The sequence below is a fragment of the Schistocerca nitens genome, chromosome 9, assembly GCF_023898315.1.
Source record: "Schistocerca nitens isolate TAMUIC-IGC-003100 chromosome 9, iqSchNite1.1, whole genome shotgun sequence".
Lineage (NCBI taxonomy): Eukaryota > Metazoa > Arthropoda > Insecta > Orthoptera > Acrididae > Schistocerca > Schistocerca nitens.
This window is the reverse complement of record NC_064622.1, coordinates 230,851,971-230,876,565: the sequence shown is the minus strand read 5'-3', so window position 1 is coordinate 230,876,565 and position 24,595 is coordinate 230,851,971. Positions and strand designations below refer to the sequence as shown.

The following is a 24,595-nucleotide window of genomic DNA, read 5'->3' as shown; positions in this document are numbered from 1 at the left end:
GATAGAGTAGCATGGAGAGCTGCATCAAACCAGTCTCTGGACTGAAAACCACAACAACAACAACACAGTAATGTTCTACAGACACGGGTAAATAAATGAAAAACAAAAATAAAAATATTAATCGGGTTCCGAATTCGGGGCCCAAAAGTGTGAATTCACGATCACTAGCCCTGTGCCACTGTTTTGGCTCAACTGTTTACACGCTAGAAGGCACGTAAAGTACCTCGAAAACTTCGACATCATTTTGTCAGTATCTATGGATAAGCCGAGACACGTGTTTCGTTATTTTGACCCCTCTTCCACTGAGGGAAGTTTATGGAAACCTGGTTAGTGCACTTGCCGTTACGGCACATCCTCGTCAGAACCAGTGAGATTCTGCAGAGATGAAATCGGTAATCTACCTGAGCATTGTCAGATTGTTTCAGCTAATGTGGGAGAATATACTGTTGATAATGGTATTCTATAAACTAATGGAAAACGCTATTAACTATGCACTGCACTAGTACAAATCTATTACAAGTTACTGTGGTAAACGGACAGCGAAAGTCTATTGTTAACAAGAGTTAAAGTATCTATAACACAAGCAGTCCTATATTGGCACGAATTAGGAAGCAATTATTCACTTTAAGTTTTCAAGTGGTCTCTGTTTACTTCCTGACCTGCGTCATATACAAGCAGCATGGAAATGTGGAATTTCATAAATAAAATTGTGTATTCACAGAAACCAAAAATTATGTAAGCAGAAGCGGAAAGAGACAATATCAAGTGTGTAATATGATACGTTTCTCGCCCTTACACTGTGGGATACTGGAAGTAGCGAGACGATTTTTGATGGACAAATTTTCTTAAGATTTTCTTACTGATTTTCGATATGGCTGCTTGTAGTTGTGTCACTAAGGGAATAAAAATCTGGCCTTCGGCGAGACTGGAATCGCAATCCAATCAGTCTTCACTTTACATGCTACTCTGTTGCTTCAGGTCTAGCGAAAAGCTGCAGCAGTCATCTCTCATTCGTTGGCCCATTGATGACCAAGAAATGTCATGTTCCTTGCTGTATTCGTCCAGAATACAAAAATACGTCCGATCATATCAGAGGCATGCTTACTACTACCTCACTCTACGGTAATAACAATATTCCAAAGGGTTTACGATTTTTCTTAACAAATGAATTTCTATTACTTTAGATTATTATTTTTTAAATGAATCCAAAAATAAACATAACAAACACTTCAAGAAGACTAACCAAAGACTGCGTTTAATTGGTAGGACACTTAGAAAATGTAACAGACCTACTAAGGAGACTGTCTACACTACGCTTGTCCGTACTCTTTTAGAATACTGCTGCGCGGTGTGGGATCTTTACCAGATAGGACTGACGGAGTACATCGAAAAAGTTCAAAGAAGGGCAGCACGTTTTGTATTATCGCGAAATATGGGAGAGAGTGTCACTAAAATGATACAGGATTTGGACTAGCCATCATTAAAAGAAAGGTGTTTTTCGTTGTGGGGAATCTTCTCATGAAATTCCAATCACCAACTTTCTCCTCCCAATGCGAAAATATTTTGTTGACACCGACCTACATAGGGAGAAACGATCACAACGATAAAAGAAGGGAAATCAGAGCTCGTACGGAAAGACATAGGTGTTCGTTCTTTCCGCGCGATATGCGAGATTGAAATAATAGAGATTTGTGAAAGTGGTCCCATGAACCCTCTGCCAGGCACTTAAATGTGATTTGTAGAGTATCCATGTCGATGTAGCTGTAGAAGAAATACGGTTCCGTGTGCTTACATGGTGGTGATAGAACTCTTAATGCACGAACCATAAGTAACAGTCACTCAACACCGAATATACGGATCTATATTCACTATCTTGCAGGTGCTTCTGTCATCACCGTCTGGAATGCAAACAGTCCTATCATCAGATACGTATGAGTGCAAAAGATGTGTAAAAGGCAGCATTCACCACACCTTTCGGCTTATTTGAATACCTTTTTACGCGTTATGGCCCCAAAAACACAGCCCAGACCTGGCAACGGTTTTTGGGCAGCATCCTATTTAAGCTACTCTTTTGCTACACTTATCTTGACGACATCTTAATTTTTTCTCAGGATAGTGACATGCACGACTCTGACCGCAAACAAGTTTCCAATATACTTACTGCAAATGGCGACGTAATTAATGAGGAAAAGCTCCAACTCTGACAGCGTGAGGTTACTTTTCTCAGTCACACTGTCAATGCTGCAGGCATCCACCCTACACCACAACGAAAAGAACTCATTCACCTATTACCACCCCCTCAAGACTACCAGGAATTACATCGATTTCTAGGGATGATCAACATTTAGTGCCGCTACCTCCCACAGGAATCTACAATTCAGGCCCCACTCACCGAGGCCCTCAGAGTGAAAAACATTAACAATAAATGGAAGATGAAATGGACCACTGACATGCAGGAAGCCTTCGACCACTTCAGGGACTATCTGACTCAGGCGATGACTCTGGAACACCCACTTCCCTAGATTTAGCAGAAAGCCTGCTGTAGTTCGCATCTGGTGTGATAGCGTAGTGGTCCAGTCGAATGGCAGCCGTAACAACGAGTGGACGTGCGGCAGCAGTCTTTCGTCCACCACCACAGCTGCTACGTGTTTACGCTTCCCGTGAGGTTCACGATTTAGTGCGTGCCGTAACGACGTTGTAAGCAACATGTAGAACTTAAGTATAACAGATTGTGTCCAGCGCATTTTCGATCGAAACTCTCCACATCCTCTTGCTTTAGACGTTCACAAACTGGTACGTATGGAACATAAGATTGCTCATGAAGATATTATTGGTTTTCAATTGGATTTGATTTTGAACTATATTTTTATGAGACTCAAAACTTCCCAATTATATGAAAGTATTGTAACTTCCGCTGGTGGCAATCGAAGTTTTAAACGTTTTGATGGCTCGGTTAGTGACGTAGAAATCGTACATGCTGGATATGGGATCCGTAACGTACGTGCATTCAATCGACGATTCGAATTTTCGAATGGCGTTATCCCGAGATGGCTACGTTCCTACGGAATCGTACTCAGCATCACTGATGAAATGTGGTTGTCTGCTTACATCTGACAAGTATTTTAGGTTGTCTGCAGATGGTGCTGTCGTTTATCGTCTAGTAAAGTCACCAGAAGATCAAAACCAGTGGCAAGTCGATTTAGATAACCTATCTGTATGGTGCGAAAATTGGCAATTGACCCTAAAAAAGAAAAGTGTGAAGTCATGCAGATAAGTGCTAAAAGGAATCGGTTAAACTTCGGATACATGATAAATCCATCAAATCTAAAGGGCGTAAATTCAACTAAATATCTAGGAATTACAATTACGAACAGCTTAAATTGGAAAGAACGCTGGAAAATGTTGTGGGGAAGGCGAACTAAAGAGACTGACTGCACTAAGCCTTTCCGTCCTCTTTTCGAGTACTGCTACGCGATGTGGGATGCATACCAGATAGTATTAATGGAGTACGTCGAGAAAGTTCAAACAAGGGCAGCACGTTTTATATTATCGAGAAATAGGGGGGAGAGTGTCACGGACACGATACAGGATGTGAAGTGGACATCGCTACAATAAAGGCGTTTCTCGTTGCGACGGGGTCTTCTCAGGAAATGTCAATCACCAACTTTCTCCTCCGAATGCGAAAATATTTTGTTGACACCGATCTACATAGGGAGAAACGATCGTCGTAATAAAATAAGGCAAATCAGAGCTCGCACGGAAAAATAAAAGTGTACGTTTTTTTCCGCGCGCTGTTCGAGAGTGGGATAAAAGGGAATTATTGTGAAGATGGTTCCTCTGTCAGGTACTTGAGTATGATTTGCACGGTAGCCAAGTAGATTTAGATGAGAGACACCGCCATCCCGACGCTTTGACATGGTGGATTCGGCATGTAATGCCTAGGCTTCAGTCAATAGTAGAACAGAACGCTAGGCGGAAAAGCTTCTGGCAAAAGTCGAGCATAAAGTTTTACTAACAATGACCAGGCACCTTTACCGAGAGAACTACTATCACAGACGCTGCATCATATGCAAAGCTCAAAGATTTTAAAGCTAAAATCACTGACATATAGCGAGAGCAGCTGGATCCGTCAGAGAATCACTTGGAAGATTGAATGATGCACCGTGGTCTTCAGTGATGAAAGCGGACTCTGCCTGCCCGCAAATGATGTTCGTTTGCATGTACGACGGAGACGTACCCCCAAGGCCTCACGATCTGGGGTGAGATAAGCTACACTATGTGATCAAAAGTATCCAGAAACGTGGCTGAAAATGACTTACAAGTTCTGGTGCCCTCCATCGGTAACGCTGGAATTCAATATGGTGTTGGCCCACCCTTAGTCTTGATGACAGCTTCCACTCTAGCAGCCGGCCGTGGTGGCCGAGCGGTTCTAGGCGCTACAGTCTGGAACCGCGCGACCGCTACAGCCGCAGGTTCGAATCATGCCTCGGGCATGGATATGTGTGATGTCCTTAAGTTAGTTAGGTTTAATTAGTTCTAAGCTCTAGGGGACTGATGACCTCAGAAGTTAAGTCTGATAGTGCTCAGAGCCATTTGAACCACTCTAGCAGGCATACGTTCAGTCAGATGCTGGAAAGTTTCATGGGGAATGGCAGACCATTCTTCACGGAGTGCTGCACTGAGGAGAGGTATGGATGTCGGTCGGTGAGGCCTGGCACGAAGTCGGCGTTCAAAATCATTCCAAAGGTGCTCTATAGGATTCAGGTCAGGACTCTGTGCAGTCCAGTCCATTACAGGGACGCTATTGTCGTGTAACCACTCCACCACAGGCCGTGCAATATGAACACGTGCTCAATCGTGTTGAAAGATGCAATCGCCATCCACGAATTGCTCTTCAACAGTGGGAAGCAAGAAGATGCATAAAACATCAATGTAGGCCTGTGCAGTGATAGTGCCACTCAAAACAACAAGGGGTGAAAGACCCTTCCATGAAAAACACGACCACACCGTAACACCACGGCTTCCGAATTTTACTTTTGGCACTACACACGTTGCCAGATGACATTCACCGTGCATTCGCCACACCCACACCCTGCCATTGGATCGCCACATTGTGCAGCGGGGTTCGGCAGTCCACCCAACGTTTCTCCACTGTTCAGTTGTCCAATGTGTACGCTCCTTACACCAAGCGAGGCGACGTTTGGCATTTACTGGCGTGATGTTTGGCTTATGAGCAGCCGCTTTACCATGAAATCCAAGTTTTCTCATCTCCCGCCAAACTGTCGTAATACTTGCAGTGGATCCTGGTGCAGTTTGAAATTCCTGTGTGATGGTTTGGATAGATGTCTGCCTATTACACATTACGACCGTCTCTAACTGTCGGTTGTCTCTGTCAGTCAACAGACGAGGTCGGCCTGTACGCTTTTGTGTGGTACGTCTCCCTTCATGTTTCCACTTGACTATCACATCGGAAACAGTGGACCTAGGGATGTTTAGGACCGTGAAAATCTCGCTTACAGACGTATGACACAAGTGGCACCCAGTCACCTGACCATCTTCGAAGTCCGCGAGTTTCGCGGAGCGTCCCATTCTATTCTCTCACGATGTCTAATGACCACCGAGGTAACTGATACGGAGTACCTGGTAGTAGGTGGCAGCACATTGTATCTAATGTGAAAAACGTATATTTTTGGGTGTATCCGGATACTTTTGAACATATAGTGTATATCTCTCGTACACCTTTGGTGTTTCTGGATGGGACACTAACGAACGCTCAGTACGTGATGAATGTTGTTAGACCCACTTTTCTGCCGTCTGCAACAGGATGGTGATGTCTTGCTCCGCCAGAATAATGCTCGCTCACACACTGCTGTGGAACTCAAAGTGCGCTGCAAGAAGGGCAACAACTTCCCTGGCCAGTACGATCACCGGATTTGGCTCCAATCGAGCGCGTGTGGGATATTTTTGGTCGAGAAGTGATTCGCACGACTCGCCAACCAACAACATTTACAGAACTACGTGAACAGGTCGAGCAGTCGTGGCATAACGTAGGCCAGGACAGTATTCGCCATCTGTACGTTCGACTGGATGCCACAGTCAGCGCCTGCATTGCTGTTCGTTGACGCTACGCCACGTACTTAATAATAGGTGTGCTGCAGCATGTGTCGATCGATATCTGGTACCTCACATCCGCTTGTGCTATTGATGTGTAAATGTAATCATTTCATGTACTACATATGCGCTATTCAATAATAAATCTTGAGTGAACTGGAGACCTGCAGAAGTGTGTACTGATTTTTTTCTGGCAGTGTATAACACACAAAGGGATACCGTTGTTAGCAAAGAGCTCAAACAGTTTTTGTTCGAGTTACTTGACAGTTTTACGCGATACTGTAATAAATTTTCGGAAGGACATTTTTATGTGAAACATAAATATGTATGCAATACGTAAAGGGGAAACATTGTTTCTCTAATGAAATTCGGATACAGATAGGCAACGTATTAGAACATATATTTTTTATACAACAAAGTACAGATTTTTTGTTAAATCCGACTGCGAGAACGAAAATGCTGTGCTATGGATGTGTGTGGTTTCGTTTTAAAATTATATAGCACGGCATTTAAATCATTAGACAAATTCTTTCCTACACAAATATTTTTTTCTCTTCATATACAATTCTGAACAAAAACCGTATACTGAACAATACGCTATTATAGTTTCTTCCTGGCAGTCAGTTTTAAGAGGAAAGAGGAAATTTGTATTTATGGCTTATCGACTTATGACTGAAGTACTGCTATGGAATACGTATCATCCGGAACTTTGTAATCCTACCCAGTCACAGAAAAAAATTCGAGAAATATGGTCACTGGACCTAATGTCTTCAGATACCCAGAAGTTGGAGAGATCTTTCCTGCACCTCTTACACTAATGATCCCTTCCGAGTTACCCATTCATTTTAAGTGATTTCATTTCTCAATCAGGATTTCATTAGCGATAACAATAAACAAGGCTTAAGGTCATCGATAGAGAGGGTAAGAGGAGATGGACAGAGAAACCAGTGAGGAGGAGATGGAGAGAGATTTTGGGGCGGGGGGGGGGGGGAGGAGACGGACCTTGAGACAGAGAAGGAGGAGGAGAAGATGCTCTAAGAGGGGAGAAGAGGATGAGATGGACAAAGAAATTGGGCAAGAGTGGATTGAAACAGACGGAGGAGAAGGAGATTAAGATATATACAGGGTGGTCCATTGATCGTGACCGGGCCTAATATCTCACGAAATAAGCGTCAAACGAAAAAAACTACAAAGAACGAAATTTGTCTAGCTTGAAGGGGGAAACCAGATGGCGCTATGGTTGGCCCGCTAGATGGCGCTGCCATTAGTCAAACGGATATCAACTGCGTTTTTTTAAATAGGAACCCCCAATTTTTTGTCACATATTCGTGCAGTACGTAAAGAAATATGAATGTTTTAGTTGGACCACTTTTTTCGCTTTGTGATAGATGGCGCTGTAATAGTCACAAACGTATAAGTACGTGGTATCACGTAACATTCCGCCAGTGCGGACGGTATTTGCTTCGTGATACATTACCCGTGTTAAAATGGACCTTTTACCAATTGCTGAAAAGGTCGATATCGTGTTGATGTATGGCTATTGTGATCAAAATGCCCAACGGGCGTTTGCTATGTACCTGTATGCTGCTCGGTATCCTGGACAACATCATCAAAGTACCCCGACCGTTCGCCGGATAGTTACGTTATTTAAGGAAACAGGAAGTGTTCAGCCACATGTGAAACGTCAACCACGACCTGCAACAAATGATGATGCCCAAGTAGGTATTCTAGCTGCTGTCGCGGCTAATCCGCTCATCGGTAGCAGACAAATTGCGCGAGAATCGGGAATCTCAAAAACGTCGGTGTTGAGAATGCTACATCAACATCGATTGCACCCGTACCATATTTGTACGCACCAGGAATTGCATGGCGACGACTTTGAACGTCGTGTACAGTTCTGCCACTGGGCACAAGGAAAATTACGGGACGATGACAGTTTTTTTGCAAGCGTTCTATTTAGCGACGAAGCGTCATTCACCAACAGCGGTAACGTAAACCGGCATAATATGCACTATTGGATAACCGAAAATCCACGATGGCTTCGACAAGTGGAACATCAGCGACCTTGGCGGGTTAACGTATGGTGCGGCATTATGGGAGGAAGGATAATTGGCCACCATTTTATCGATGGCAATCTAAATGGTGCAGTGAATGCTGATTTCCTACGTAATGTTCTACCGATGTTACTACAAGTCGTTTCACTGCTTGACAGAATGGCGATGTACTTCCAACCTGATGGATGTCCGACACATAGCTCGCGTGCGGTTGAAGCGGTTCTGAATATTTCATGACAGGTGTATTGGTCGTCGAAGCACCATACCATGGCCCGCACATTCACCGGATCTGATCCACCGACAACGCCTGACAACATGCGTCAGCGCACTGTCAATGCATGTGCGAACATTACGGAAGGCGAACTACTCGCTGTTGAGAGGAATGTCGTTACACGTATTTCCAAATGTATTGAGGTTGACGGACATCAAATGGTTCAAATGGCTCTGAGCACTATGGGACTTAACATCTGTGGTCATCAGTCCCCTAGAACTTAGAACTACTTAAACCTAACTAACCTAAGGACATCACACACATCCATGCCCGAGAGAGGATTCGAACCTGCGACCGTAGCAGTTGCGCGGTTCCGGACTGAGCGCCTAGAACCGCGAGACCACCGCGGCCGGCTGACGGACATCATTTTGAGCATTTATTGCATTAATGTGGTATTTACAGGTAATCACACTTTAACAGCATGCGTTCTCAGAAATGATAAGTTCACAAAGGTACACGTACCACATTGGAACAATCGAAATAAAATGTTGAAACGTACCTACGTTCTGTATTTTAATTTAAAAAACCTACCTGTTACCAACTGTTCGTCTAAAATTGTGAGCCATATGTTTGTGAGTATTACAGCGCCATCTATCACAAAGCGAAAAAAGTGGTCCAACCAAAACATTCATATTTCTTTACGTACTACACGAATATGTAACAAAAATGGGGGTTCCTATTTTAAAAGACACAGTTGATATCCATTTGACCTATGGCAGCGCCATCTAGCGGGCCAACCATAGAGCCATCTGGTTTCCCCCTTCAAGTTAGACAAGTTTCGTTCTCTGTAGCTTTTTAATTTGACGCTTATTTTGTGAGATATTTGGCCCGGTCACGATCAATGGACCACCCTGTATACAATTCCCATACATTCTTTTGCAACTGCGAAGCATCACCGGTTTCGATAGTTGATCAGAAACAGTACACACACTGCATTAAAAATATCAAAATAATCGTTAAATGTATGTATATGCGAGTGGTGTCTGTTCTGTCGGGGATGTCCAATAGATCAAACATCACACTTGGTGATGCGGCTGGTTTTTTTTTTTTTTTTGGTCATCAGTCTACTGACTGGTATGATGCGGCCCGCCACGAATTCCTTTTCTGTGCTAACCTCTTCATCTCAGAGTAGCACTTGCAACCTACGTCCTCAATTATTTGCTTGACGTATTCCAATCTCTGTCTTCCTCCACAGTTTTTGCCCTCTACAGCTCCCTCTAGTACCGTGGAAGTCATTCCCTCATGTCTTAGCAGATGTCCTATCATCCTGTCCCTTCTCCTTATCAGTGTTTTCCACATATTCCTTTCCTCTCCGATTCTGCATAGAACCTCCTCATTCCTTACCTTATCAGTCCACCTAATTTTCAACATTCGTCTATAGCACCACATCTCAAATGCTTCAATTCTCTTCTGTTCCGGTTTTCCCACAGTCCATGTTTCACTACCATACAATGCTGTACTCCAGACGTACATCCTCAGAAATTTCTTCCTCAAATTAAGGCAGGTATTTGATATTAGTAGACTTCTCTTGGCCAGAAATGCCTTTTTTGCCATAGCGAGTCTGCTTTTGATGTCCTCCTTGCTCCGTCCGTCATTGATTATTTTACTGCCTAGGTAGCAGAATTCCTTAACTTCATTGACTTCGTGACCATCAATCCTGATGTTAAGTTTCTCGCTGTTCTCATTTCTACTACTTCTCATTACCTTCGTCTTTCTCCGATTTACTCTCAAACCATACTGTGTACTCATTAGACTGTTCATTCCGTTCAGCAGATCATTTAATTCTTCTTCACTTTCACTCAGGATAGCAATGTCATCAGCGAATCGTATCATTGATATCCTTTCACCTTGTATTTTAATTCCACTCCTGAACCTTTCTTTTATTTCCATCATTGCTTCCTCGGTGTACAGATTGAAGAGTAGGGGCGAAAGGCTACAGCCTTGTCTTACACCCTTCTTAATACGAGCACTTCGTTCTTGATCGTCCACTCTTATTATTCCCTCTTGGTTGTTGTACATATTGTATATGACCCGCCTCTCCCTATAGCTTACCCCTACTTTTTTCAGAATCTCGAACAGCTTGCGCGATTTTATACTGTCGAACGCTTTTTCCAGGTCGACAAATCCTATGAAAGTCTCTTGATTTTTCTTTAGCCTTGCTTCCATTACTAGCCGTAACGTCAGAATTGCCTCTCTCGTCCATTTACTTTTCCTAAAGCCAAACTGATCGTCACCTGGCGCATTCTCAATTTTCTTTTCCATTCTTCTGTATATTATTCTTGTAAGCAGCTTCGATGCATGAGCTGTTAAGCTGATTGTGCGATAATTCTCTCACTTGTCAGCTCTTGCCGTCTTTGGAATTGTGTGGATGATGCTTTTCCGAAAGTCAGATGGTATGTCGCCAGACTCATATATTCTACACACCAACGTGAATAGTCGTTTTGTTGCCACTTCCCCCAATGATTTTAGAAATTCTGATGGAATGTTATCTATCCCTTCTGCCTTATTTGATCGTAAGTCCTCCAAAGCTCTTTTAAATTCCGATTCTAATACTGGATCCCCTATCTCTTCTAAATCGACTCCTGTTTCTTCTTCTATCACATCAGACAAATCTTCACCCTCATAGAGGCTTTCAATGTATTCTTTCCATCTATCTGCTCTCTCCTCTGCATTTAACAGTGGAATTCCCGTTGCACTCTTAATGTTACCACCGTTGCTTTTAATGTCACCAAAGGTTGTTTTGACTTTCCTGTATGCTGAGTCTGTCCTTCCGACAATCATATCTTTTTCGATGTCTTCACATTTTTCCTGCAGCCATTTCGTCTTAGCTTCCCTGCACTTCCTATTTATTTCATTCTTCAGCGACTTGTATTTCTGTATTCCTGATTTTCCCGGAACATGTTTGTACTTCCTCCTTTCATCAATCAACTGAAGTATTTCTTCTGTTACCCATGGTTTCTTCGCTGCTACCTGCTTTGTACCTATGGTTTCCTTCCCAACTTCTGTGATGGCCCTTTTTAGAGATGTCCATTCCTCTTCAACTGTACTGCCTACTGCGCTATTCCTTATTGCTGTATCTATAGCGTTAGAGAACTTCAAACGTATCTCGTCATTCCTTAGTACTTCCGTATCCCACTTCTTTGCGTATTGATTCTTCCTGACTAATGTCTTGAACTTCAGCCTACTCTTCATCACTACTATATTGTGATCTGAGACTATATCTGCTCCTGGGTACGCCTTACAGTCCAGTATCTGATTTCGGAATCTCTGTCTGACCATGATGTAATCTAATTGAAATCTTCCCGTATCTCCCGGCCTTTTCCAAGTATACCTCCTCCTCTTGTGATTCTTGAACAGGGTATTCGCTATTACTAGCTGAAACTTGTTACAGAACTCAATTAGTCTTTCTCCTCTTTCATTCCTTGTCCCAAGCCCATATTCTCCTGTAACCTTTTCTTCTACTCCTTCCCCTACAACTGCATTCCAGTCGCCCATGACTATTAGATTTTCCTCCCCTTTTACATACTTCATTACCCTTTCAATATCCTCATACACTTTCTCTATCTGTTCATCTTCAGCTTGCGACGTCGGCATGTATACCTGAACTATCGTTGTCGGTGTTGGTCTGCTGTCGATTCTGATTAGAACAACCCGGTTACTAAATTGTTCACAGTAACACACCCTCTGCCCTACCTTCCTGTTCATAACGAATCCTACACCTGTTATACCATTTTCTGCTGCTGTTGATATTACCCGATACTCATCTGACCAGAAATCCTTGTCTTCCTTCCACTTCACTTCACTGACCCCTACTATATCTAGATTGAGCCTTTGCACTTCCCTTTTCAGATTTTCTAGTTTCCCTACCACGTTCAAGCTTCTGACATTCCACGCCCCGACTCGTAGAACGTTATCCTTTCGTTGATTATTCAATCTTTTTCTCATGGTAACCTCCCCCTTGGCAGTCCCCTCCCGGAGATCCGAACGGGGGACTATTCCGGAATCTTTTGCCAATGGAGAGATCATCATAACACTTCTTCAATTACAAGCCACATGTCCCGTGGATACACGTTACGTGTCTTTAATGCAGTGGTTTCCATTGCCTTCTGCATCCTCATGTCGTTGATCATTGCTGATTCTTCCGTCTTTAGGGGCAATTTCTCACCCCTAGGACAAGAGAGTGCCCTGAACCTCTATCCGCTCCTCCGCCCTCTTTGACAAGGCCGTTGGCAGAATGAGGCTGACTTCTTATGCCGGAAGTCTTCGGCCGCCAATGCTGATTATTTATCAAAATTTAGGCAGTGGCGGGGATCGAACCCGGGACCGAAGACATTTTGCTTATGAATCAAAGACGCTACCCCTCTTTTTTTTTAAAAAATATCTCATTTTGTTCTTTTTTGTTCGTCGCAACTGTTCAGGGCGGACGTCGTAAGACACCCTTTTAAGTTCGTTGTTGATCGATTAACTCAGTATTTTTATTACAGAGGGCAGCTGCCCCTCTGACCAAACACGCTGAGCTACCGCGCCGGCTTCCTAGACCACGGCTGGTACATACATGAAAACACGAAATGTAAGAAGGGAAATAAAAGGGAACAGATTGGTGCGAAATCGCGAAGGGCATCCGCGCAGGGCGTTGTGGTAATGCAATGGCAAACGTGGAAAATTTGTGCCACATCGAGCTTTGAACCCGGATTCCCTGCTTCAGAGGAGCAGTTGCCTTAACCGCTTCGATCATCAGGAGACAGTTCCTGACCGACTGATCACACGCTCCAACGCAGCGTCCCCTGTTCATTAATCTCACTACTCGCAAATTTTGATTCCTGCAGGAGTTTGTACGATGTTTGTGCGTTCTACTGAAGCGAACGTTGAGGAGCGTCCGCTCTTTCTCAGAAATGTACAAACACACACGCGAGCGTGAACGTTAATAAATCGACAAACTGCAGGAATGGATTCCTGCTGACTGGAAATGGAGTATAAAAGGTCCTATGAACATGCATAGTTGTCACGGTAGATGGCACTGACGAATGAAAGTTCCTCTGACGACGTGCTTTGGGTTCTTTGTGTGCTGCAGTCTGTGTGATTGACGCAGTATAATGTAAGCAGCAGAATGGTCCGGCATTCATGTCGGGAACAAGCCGAGATGGTGTTTGTGTGCGGCGAAGCATATATTAACGGTCAAGACGCAGCATGTCGATAACAAAACAAGTACACTCACAGACACCAGCCACATCACACATTTCAAGGGGTTTATGTGATCATGGGTCCTTTCAGACAAACGAATGTGCAGGGAGGCGACAGACACTGCGTACATCAGATCAGGAGGTCCAGATTCTACAGTATATTGAGATGAAGCATAATGCAGACTACAGGCAAGTGGCCCAACAACACTGTGTGGGCCAAAGTACCATTACGTGTACCTTGTATGACAACCGCTACCATCCCTGTTGAATCCTCATTAGCCGCTTTTACGGTGTCACATTGTCTCTGTAGAGCTGTACCATGGGAAGATGGGAGAGGATGTTGGTTGGTGGCCGGTATCCGTTTTCTGTAACACAAACTGCACCCAGTTATTAACTGGGTTCTTTATTCATAAACAAAGAGCTACTTAACTTAAGCTTCCATGTGCTGTGGTACAAGCTCTCCTATATAGTCCACTTTAGCCTCACGGCTGATGCAGTACAAAGTCAGCTTCATAGCGGACTTTGTACTTCAAGGGCAGTGTACTAATAGGATCATGTTCGCTACAGCCTGCCTGATTCTAAACTAGAGACTGAGAGAGCAGCTCTGTCTCGGTGACATGCTAGAACTCACACGACGTACAGACTCGAACTATTTCGAGCTAACTGGAACTAACTGGACTAAGTGGCACTCCGGTCCGCGGCGGCGACCCCAAATACTGGTGGCCGACAGGGTGTTGGCGGCGCGTTTCCAGCAAGTCTGTCGTTGGCCTCAGGTGATCTTGTGAACTCTACGTCGCTTGGTGTGCTGGCGCCAGCTTAACGACAGTGCAGTTGCTGTCCCATGGAGGTCTGTTTTAACATCTGTTGTGACGTGGACGCACTGCAGGTCTGTTTTGTGTTCTGGGATTATTTGTTGTTGTTGCACACACAATGTCCATTTCCAGACACATCTACATCTACATACATCGCAATCCACCATATGGTGCGTGGCGGAGGGTACCTCGTCCCACAACTAGCATCTTCTCTCCCTGTTCCACTCCCAAACAGAACGAGGGAAAAATGACTGCCTATATGCCTCTGTACGAGCCCTAATCTCTCTTATCTTATCTTTGTGGTCTTTCCGCGAAATGTAAGTTGGCGGCAGTAAAATTGTACTGCAGACAGCCTCAAATGTTGGTTCTCTCAATTTCCTCAGTAGCGATTCACGAAAACAGCGCCTCCTTTCCTCTAGAGACTCCCACCCGAGTTCCTGAAGCATTTCCATAACACTCGCGTGATGATCAAACCTACCACTAACAAATCCAGCAGCCCGCCTTTGAATTGCTTCTATGTCCTCCCTCAATCCGACCTGATAGGGATCCCAAACGCTCGAACAGTACTCAAGAATAGGTCGTATTAGTGTTTTATAAGCGGTCTCCTTTACAGATGAACCACATCTTCCCAAAATTCTACCAATGAACCGAAGACGACTATCGGCCTTCCCCACAACTGCCATTACATGCTTGTCCCACTTCATATCGCTCTGCAATGTTACACCCAGATATTTAATCGACGTGACTGTGTCAAGCGCTACACTACTAATGGAGTATTCAAACGTTACAGGATTCTTTTTCCTATTCATCTGCATTAATTTACATTTACCTATCTTTAGAGTTAGCTGCCATTCTTTACACCAATCACAAATCCTGTCCAAGTCATCTTGTATTCTCTTACAGTCACTGAACGACGACACCTTCCAGTACACCACAGCATCATCAGCAAACAGCCACACATTGCTATCCACCCTATCCAAAAGATCATTTATGTAGATAGAAAACAACAGCGGACCTACCAAACTTCCCTGGGGCACTCTAGATGATACCCTCACCTCTGATGAACACTCACCAACGAGGACAACGTACTGGATTCTATTACTTAAGAAGTCTTCGAGCCACTCAGATACTTGGGAACCAATCCCATATGCTCGTACCTTAGTTAGGAGTCTGCAGTGGAGCACCGAGTAAAACGCTTTCCGGAAGTCGAGGAATAGAGCATCCGTCTGATACCCTTCATCCATGGTTCACAAGATATCATGTGAAAAAAGGGCGAGTTACGTTTCGCAGGAGCGATGCTTTCTAAAGCCGTGCTGATGCATGGGCAGCAACTTCTCTGTCTCAAGGAAATTCATTATATTCGAACTGAGAATATGTTCGAGAATCCTGCAACAAACCGATGTTAAGGATATTGGTCTGTAATTTTGAGGATCCGTCCTTCTACCCTTCTTATATACAGGCGTCACCTGTGCTTTTTTCCAGTCACTCGGGACTTTACGTTGGGCAAGAGATTCGCCATAAATGCAAGCTAAGTAAGGAGCCAATGCAGTAGAGTACTTTCTGTAAAACCGAATTGGAATCCCATCAGGACTTGGCGATTTATTTACTTTCAACCCATTCAGCTGCTTTTCTACCCCAGGGATGTTTATCACCATGTCCTCCATACTGGAATCTGTACGAGAATCAAACGGCGGTATGTTTGTACGATCCTCTTGCTTGAAAGATTTCCCAAATGCTACATTTAAAATTTCAGCTTTCGTTTTGCTGTCTTCCGTTGCCAGGCCAGACTGATCAGTAAGTGACTGGATGGAAGCCTTCACAGAACATTTTTTCCTCCATTTCCAGTCATGAGTCTGTATCTACCATTGTCAGTTTCTTTAATTTTCACCTTCTCTGGAGGACATCTAACATCGCTATCAGTCAGTGATGAGCCGAATAACTGCTCGCATAAGGGCTATAGGGGGACGAAAGCGTTATTGACTTGCTCTACTCGTGAAGCTCTTTCTCTCAAACAAATCATCCAATTTTTTTTAAACTGTAATCGTTTGTTTGTCTGTACATATACATCACATCTACCAAATTCCGTCCCATTTGGAATAGCTCTTCGTGGTGCGTCGTTTCTTTATCTTAGGGTGTATTTATGAGTTCCGGTCGTCTCTGACGTGAACCTCCTTCCCATTCTGCCCACACGCCACCCCGCTCCCTGCGCTCAGCTACTCATGTTCCCAGAGACGCTGCCAGATGGAGTGCAGCCAGAAGGACGCAGTCTGGCCACTGAGCGCCGTCCAGCGAGGCCTGCGGCTTCTGGGTCTCTGGTCCCCGTCCCAGACCCGGCGGCTCCCCCAGCTGCTGGCGCTGTGCTGTGTGCTGGCCGCCCACGCCTTTCTGCTGCTCACCAACAACGGCAGCCTCATCATGGACACGCCGTCGGACCTGCCACAGCTCTCCTTCACTGCCTACAACTCGCTCACCGTCATCGGTCTCACGGCAAAGGTCGGCCACTGGAGCACTGCTACCTGCAGCACGCCACTCACCTCCAAAGCAAAACTCTGCACTGGCGCCTGGAAATTTCTGCAGTCTTGTCAGTTCTGTCAGTCTAATCTTAGAAAACTATACTCCGATGCACGTGTTCTTACTCTGAGTGTCAAGTAAGGCGCCAACAAGAAAACAAACTGAAGAGCCAAAGAAACTGGTACAGCTGCTTAATATCATGTAGCACACCCGCGAGCAGGCAGAAGTGCCACAACACGTCGTGGCATGACTCTACTAATGTCTGAAGTAGTGCTGGAGGGAACTGACACCATGAATCCTGAAGAGCTTCCAGAAATCCGAAAGAGTACGAGGGGGTGGAGATCTCTTCTGAACAGAACGTTGCTAGGCATCCCAGATATACTCAATAATTTTCATGACTAGGGAATTTGGTGGCCAGAGGAAGTGTTTAAACACAGAATAGTGTTCCTGGAGCCACTCTGTAGCAATTCTGGACGCTTGGGGCGTCGCATTGTCCTGCACACGTCCCACACCATTACATAGCCTCCACCAGCTGGAAACGTCCTCTGCTGAGACGCAGTGTCCATGGATTTATGAGGTTTTCTCCATACCCATACACGTCCATTCGCTCGATACAATTTGAAACGAGACTCGTCCGACCAGGCAACACGTTTCCAATCACCAACAGTCCAGTGTCAGTGTTGACGGGTCCAGGCGATGGGTAAAGCTTTGTGTCGTGCTGTTATCAATGGTACACGAGTGGGCCTTCGGCTCCGAAAGCTCATATCGATTATGTTTCTTTGAATGATTCGCACGCTGACACTTGCTGATGGCCCAACATTGAAATCTGCAGCAATTTGCGGAAGCATAGCACTCCTGTCATGTTGACGATTCTCTTTAGTCGTCGTTGGTCCCGTTCTTGCACGATCTTTTTCCGGCCGCAGCGATGTCGGGGGTTTGATGTTTACCCGGTACCCTCATATTCATGGTACGCTCGTGAAATGGTCGAACGGGAAGGTCCTAACTTCATCGCTACCTCGGAGATGCTGTGTCCAATCGCTCCTGTGCGGACTATAACACCGCGTCCAGACTCACTTAGATCTCGACAACCTGCGATTATAGCAGCAGTAACCGATCTAACAACTGCGCCAAACACATGTTGTCTTTTATAGGGGTTGCCGACAGTAACGCCGTATTCTACCTGTTTTCATATCCATATATTTGAATAAGCATGCCTATACCAGTTCCTTTGGCGCTTCAGTGTATATGATTTCTCTTTCCTTTTTACTCACATATTTGCAGACAAATGTCACGAAGTGTGCGAAAGGCTTAACGCTTCTGATAAAAGTGATAAACATATGTCATCCAAAGCAGACATCACGCAGTATCACGCATGTGTAAACTTAGAAATCGTTACCAGTGTCAGAGACTATCTAGACTCCGACACACCTCTTATAACCCAATGCTGATGCACTTAACACTATGGAAATAAGCCATCTTAAATTCGGCCATAACATGAGATCCCAAGGTGGGGAATTGCTATAAAATTAATTAACACCTACATCTTTAAAGCAACTGATGACGAAAATACGACGAAGGGAACACTACCCACTTTACATGGAATCCAAATCGCAATAAACTGATGATTTATTGCAAATGTTCGACTTCATACACAAGAAAACCAACAGATTAACAATAAACATCTAACATGACAGACTATTAATCAATACAAGTATGTTGTCCAGGGAACAATAAAGGATTCAAGCTGCACATTCCCTCAATGTTCTGAATAAACCTCTCGAATCTGAATTTTATTATGCGGTGGTTGGTTGTCCGAACTCAAGTGAAAAGAACCTATGTTCTTAACTGCAATCTAACAGCAATGTGGCTTCGCTGTAGCCTTATAAAATCGTAAACTCCAACCTAACGGGGCGGTGCTGCACTATATGCTCACCAGTCTCTACTCGCATCTCAGTGGACGTATAGATGTGGAGTCATCACCAGATCTGCACCAACCAGGAATCTGCGGATCAAGCTAAGTCTTCGGCACGATGTCCCAACGCAGTACATCAGAATGATAGCCCCCTCAGTGATCGAGCACGTGAAGCCGCCTCTAAGACGACCAATTCCAGAGCGTTCACGATCATGCGTTTTTGCATCCGATTCCCCCGTCCGCGGGAGCACTGCAGCAAACACCGATCAGCAAAAATATTATTTACTTCTGTCCAATGACACATCTACATCTACATCTACATACATACTCCGCAATCCACCATACGGTGCGTGGCGGAGGGTACCTCGTACCACAACTAGCATCTTCTCTCCCTGTTCCACTCCCAAACAGAACGGGGGAAAAATGACTGCCTATATGCCTTTGTACGAGCCCTAATCTCTCTTATCTTATCTTTGTGGTATTTCCGCAAAATATAAGTTGGCGGCAGTAAAATTGTACTGCAGTCAGCCTCAAATGCTGGTTCTCCAAATTTCCTCAGTAGCGATTCACGAAAAGAACGCCTCCTTTCCTCTAGAGACTCCCACCCGAATTCCTGAAGCATTTCCGTAACACTCGCGTGATGATCAAACCTACCACTAACAAATCTAGCAGCCCGCCTCTGAATTGCTTCTATGTCCTCCCTCAATCCGACCTGATAGGGATCCCAAACACTCGAGCAGTACTCAAGAATAGGTCGTATTAATGTTTTATAAGCGGTCTCCTTTACAGATGAACCACATCTTCCCAAAAATCTACCAATGAACCGAAGACGACTATCCGCCTTCCCCACAACTGCCATTACATGCTTGTCCCACTTCATATCGCTCTGCAATGTTACGCCCAGATATTTAATCGACGTGACTGTGTCAAGCGCTACACTACTAATGGAGTATTCAAACGTTACAGGATTCTTTTTCCTATTCATCTGCATTAATTTACATTTATCTATCTTTAGAGTTAGCTGCCATTCTTTACACCAATCACAAATCCTGTCCAAGTCATCTTGTATTCTCCTACAGTCACTCAACGACGACACCTTCCCATACACCACAGCGTCATCAGCAAACAGCCGCACATTGCTATCCACCCTATCCAAAAGATCATTTATGTAGATAGAAAACAACAGCGGACCTACCACACTTCCCTGGGGCACTCCAGATGATACCCTCACCTCCGATGAACACTCACCATCGAGGACAACGTACTGGGTTCTATTACGTAAGAAGTCTCCGAGCCGCTCACATATTTGGGAACCAATCCCATATGCTCTTACCTTAGTTAGGAGTCTGCAGTGGGGCACCGAGTCAAACGCTTTCTGGAAGTCAAGGAATATGGCATTCGTCTGATACCCTTCATCCATGGTTCGCAAGATATCATGTGAAAAAATGTCGAGTTGCGTTTCGCAGGAGCGATGCTTTCTAAAGCCGTGCTGATGCATGGGCAGCAACTTCTCTGTCTCAAGGAAATTCATTATATTCGAACTGAGAATATGCTCGAGAAATCTGGAACAAACCGATGTTAAGGATGTTGGTCTGTAATTTTGAGGATTCGTCCTTCTACCCTTCTTATATACAGGCGTCACCTGCGCTTTTTTCCAGTCGCTCGGGACTTCACGTTGGGCAAGAGATTCGCGATAAATGCAAGCTAAGTAAGGAGCCAATGCAGAAGAGTACTCTCTGTAAAACCGAACTGGAATCCCATCAGGACCTGACGATTTATTTGTTTTAACCCATTCGGCTGCTTCACAACCCCAGGGGTGTCTATCACTTTGTCCTCCATACGGGAATCTGTACGAGACTCAAACGGCGGTATGTTTGTACGATCCTCCTGCGTGAAAGATTTCTCAAATGCTAAATTTAAAATTTCAGCTTTCGTTTTGATGTCTTCCGTTGCCAGGCCAGACTGATCAGTGGATGGAAGCCTTCGACCCGCTTACCGATATTACGTAAGACCAGAATTTCCTTGGCTTATCAGCAAGATCTTTTGTTAAGGTATGACGGTGGTAGTGGTTGTATGCTTCGCGCATCGCTCTTTTTACAGCAGCACGAATCTCTACTAACTTTTGCCTGCCCTTATTCTCCCGATCTTTCTTGTACCGCGAGTGCAACTGTCTTTGCTTCCTGAGCATTCTCGGAGTTGCGCTGTTAAACCACGGCGGGTCTTTTCCGTCCGTAACCCACTTTTTCGGCACATACTTCTCTAACGCGTGATTTAAAATGTGTTTAAAATTTGCCCAAAATTCTTCCACGTCCATCGTACCGGAAGTAAATGAAGTCGATTCATTTACTAAGTGGGATGCTAACAACTGCTTATCTGCTCTTCCTAGTAAGAATACTCTCCTAGCCTTCTTGACCAGCTTTTCAACTTTCGTAACCATAGTCGTAATGACAACATCATGATCACTAATCCCTGTCTCAACAGTGACACCGTCGATGAGGTCTGGTCTCTTCGTGGCTACCAGATCTAAAATATTTGCATTACGCGTTGGCTATCGATTTAGCTGCTCACGAAACTGCACTCTTAAATAATTTCCCACCACGGAATATCTGAATCCGGGCACACTCTCCTCACAAAGTTTGTTGCGGAAATTCACGTTCGGCTTCAAGAGACGATAGGCAAATCAGAACGTTGTACAGTTCTGAATTACCAACACGCGAGGGGATGTCTACCAGGTCCTGTTCCCACAGCGGTAGGCCAGGCCTCTTCAAGAATAGTTCAGGTGGAGCAGCCATTAAGACTCAAGCCCGTTGACCGGGAACGGGCAGTACCGTACACCAAAACACCGTAAATGCCGCCCATCTTTGAGTGATGTGCGTATCCAGCAAGCCGCTCTCGAGAGTCTCCACCACTCGCGCAAGCCAGGGACTTACCCCCTGAGTGGCGAGCGGACTGCCCGGTGCTGTGTGCCTCGGCCGTTCCCCAACTCCTGGAGAAACGAACTACAAGGTTCCCACAAATTCTCTCGTCTGAAGCCACATAAGTTCATACAGGAAACCCTTGCACTTTTTATCAAGTACAAAACTCAGAATCAAGTACGGTAATCAGAGTTAAATAAAGATAATCATGTGTCCCACATATCTCCACTCCCGACAACGAGCAGACAGTGGTAGCTTGTTAATGGTAGGAGCCAAGCCAGTCGGCTTGTAACCGTCCACATCGACACTAATCTAAATGATGGCCTCAATTTGGCGACGAAGAGAGTTCACTGGTTCCTCAGGTATGCAATATACATCTAAAACTTTTGATGATTATACACAACCCAATCACCTTAATGTGACCGCCTAAGTTCGACGTCAACGTGCTATAGCCACTCACAGACGACAGGTGGCAGCACTGGCAGTCAACATCATATAAATCGTGTCTCGGAGACACGTAAAACAGTGCAGTCGTTGTCGTAATGTGGAAATGGAGCGATTTATCTGGCGTCCAAAAGGACACGATCATTTGCCTTCTCGCCAAGGATGGAAGAATTTCCGAAACGGTTAAGTTTTTAAACTGGTCATATGTCGCCGTGCTCAAAGTATACCGTGCATGGCAAAATGACACGACCTAAAATTGGTGCTAAGGCAACTGTGGTTCACCACAGACCATAGATGACAGGGCTGAATAACGGCTATGGAAATGTGTATGGGCCAACAGACAGTTGAACAACTGACTGCCCGGATGTACCAATGGGCTATCAAAACTGTCTTCTCAACGACTGCTCAGAGAATTTTGCTGCAAATGGGCCTCTGCAGCAGGCGCCTGGTTCACGCACCAATGCTGACAGCTGTTTATCGGCGACAGAGCTTGGAATTTGCACTACTGTTGGACGTCCACTCAGTGGTGACAGCTGGCCTTTTCAGATGAAATAGCTTTATTCTTCATCGGTCTGAAAACATCTGAAAGCAAACACCTTGCAAGAATTGTCGGAATGTTCCAAGCTGGAGGAGCGAGCGCTATGATCTGGTGAATGTCTGTGTGGCATTCCCTGGGTGACCTCGTCGTACTGGAAGGCACAATGGATCTACACAAGTGTGCATCTAACCATGAGGACCAATCCACCCTACATGAAGTTTGTTTTTCCTTGGAACAAATGCATCTGCCAGCAGGACAATGGAACGCGTCACACAGCTCGCATTGTATGTGCTAGGTTAGAAGAGACCGAGGATGAGTTCACCGTACTCCCCTGGCCGACAAACTCACTGGATTTAAACCCAGTCGAGAATCCGTGTAACCACCTCAACTGCCATGGATTCTCAGCTGGAAATCTAGCACAGCTGGCCTCGAAACTGGAGTTTGCACAGCTCCAAATCCCTGTCGGTATTTCCAGAACCTCACTGACTGTCTTCCTGTACGTCCGCACTGCAAAAGTTGGTTATTCAGGTTTCAGAGAGATGGTCATATTAACGTGAATGGGTGGTGCATCTCATAGATCTACCACACTGTGGGGTTGTCGATTTCTATGAGGGAGAGCTCACAATAATGGCTCCCAATGTTTTTTGTGAAAACTGTGAAAGATTTATAAATAAAACGAAGTTAAATCTATATTTGGTGTCAACTAATATCTCTTATTCAGAAACGCTTTTCTTGCCATTACTAGTCTACGTTTTATATCCTGTCAATTTCGGCCTACATCAGTTATTATGGCGTCGAAATAGCAAAACTTATCTATTACTTCAAGTGCCTCGTTTCCTAATCTAATTCCTTCAGCATCACCTGATTGAATTAGACTACGTTCCATTACCTTTCTTTTGCTTTTGTTGATGTTCATCTCATATCCTCCTTTCAAGACAGTATCTATTCCGTTCAACTGCTCTTCCACGTCCTTTGCAGTTTTTGAGAGAATTACAATGTCATCGGCAAACCTCAAAGTATTTATACCCTGACTTTTAATTCCTACTCCAAATTTTTCTTGGTTTCCTTTACTGCTCGTTCAGTATACAGACAGAATAACATCGGCGGTAGACTACAACCCTGTCTCAATCCCTTCTCAACTACTAATTCCTTTCATGTCCTTCGACTCTTATAACTGTTGTCTGGTTTCTGTATAAGTTGTAAATAGCCTTTCGCTCCCTGTACTTTACCTCTGCTAATTTCAGAATTTCGAACCGAGTATTACAGTCAACATCGTGAAAAGCTTTCTCTTAGGTTACGCATGCTATAAACGTAGGTTTACTGATCCTTAACCCATTTTCCAAGAGAAGTTGTCGGGACAGTATTGTGCCGCGTGTTCCTACATTTCTCCGGAATCCGAAATGTTCTTCTCCAAGGTTGGCTTCTATCAGTTTTTGCATTCTTCTGAAAAAAATTAGTGACATCATTTTGTAGCCATGACTTATTAAACTGATAGTTCGGTAATATTCAAGTCTGTTAGCACCTACTTTCCTTGTAATTAGAATTATTATATTCTTCGTATAGTCTGAGGGTATTTCGCTTGTCTCCTCCATCTTGCACACCGGATGGAAGAGTTTCGTCTTGGCTGGCTCTCCCAAGCCTACGAGTAGTTCTGTTTTCCATTCCCGGGACCGTATTTCGACTTGCTCTGTCAAATTCTTCTCGCAGTATCATATGTCCCATCTCATCTTCGTCTACGTCCTCATCCACTTCTATGATACTGCCTAGCCATTTTGCACCTCCTATCAATTTCATTTGTGAGATGCTTGTATTGCCTTCGCCTGCTTGATTTAATGCATTTTTATATT

At 44.5% G+C, this 24,595-nt stretch overlaps 1 protein-coding gene across 1 annotated transcript in view; it reads left to right on the top strand.

Annotated features, from left to right (window-relative positions):
* Positions 1-24,595, top strand: part of LOC126204147 (uncharacterized) — a 96,637-nt gene that overhangs the window by 12,649 nt on the left and 59,393 nt on the right. The window contains exon 2 of the mRNA XM_049938556.1: positions 16,658-16,921. Coding sequence (XP_049794513.1) covers positions 16,670-16,921 — 252 coding nt within the window. The 5' untranslated portion in view covers positions 16,658-16,669. The remainder of the gene's footprint in view (positions 1-16,657; positions 16,922-24,595) is intronic.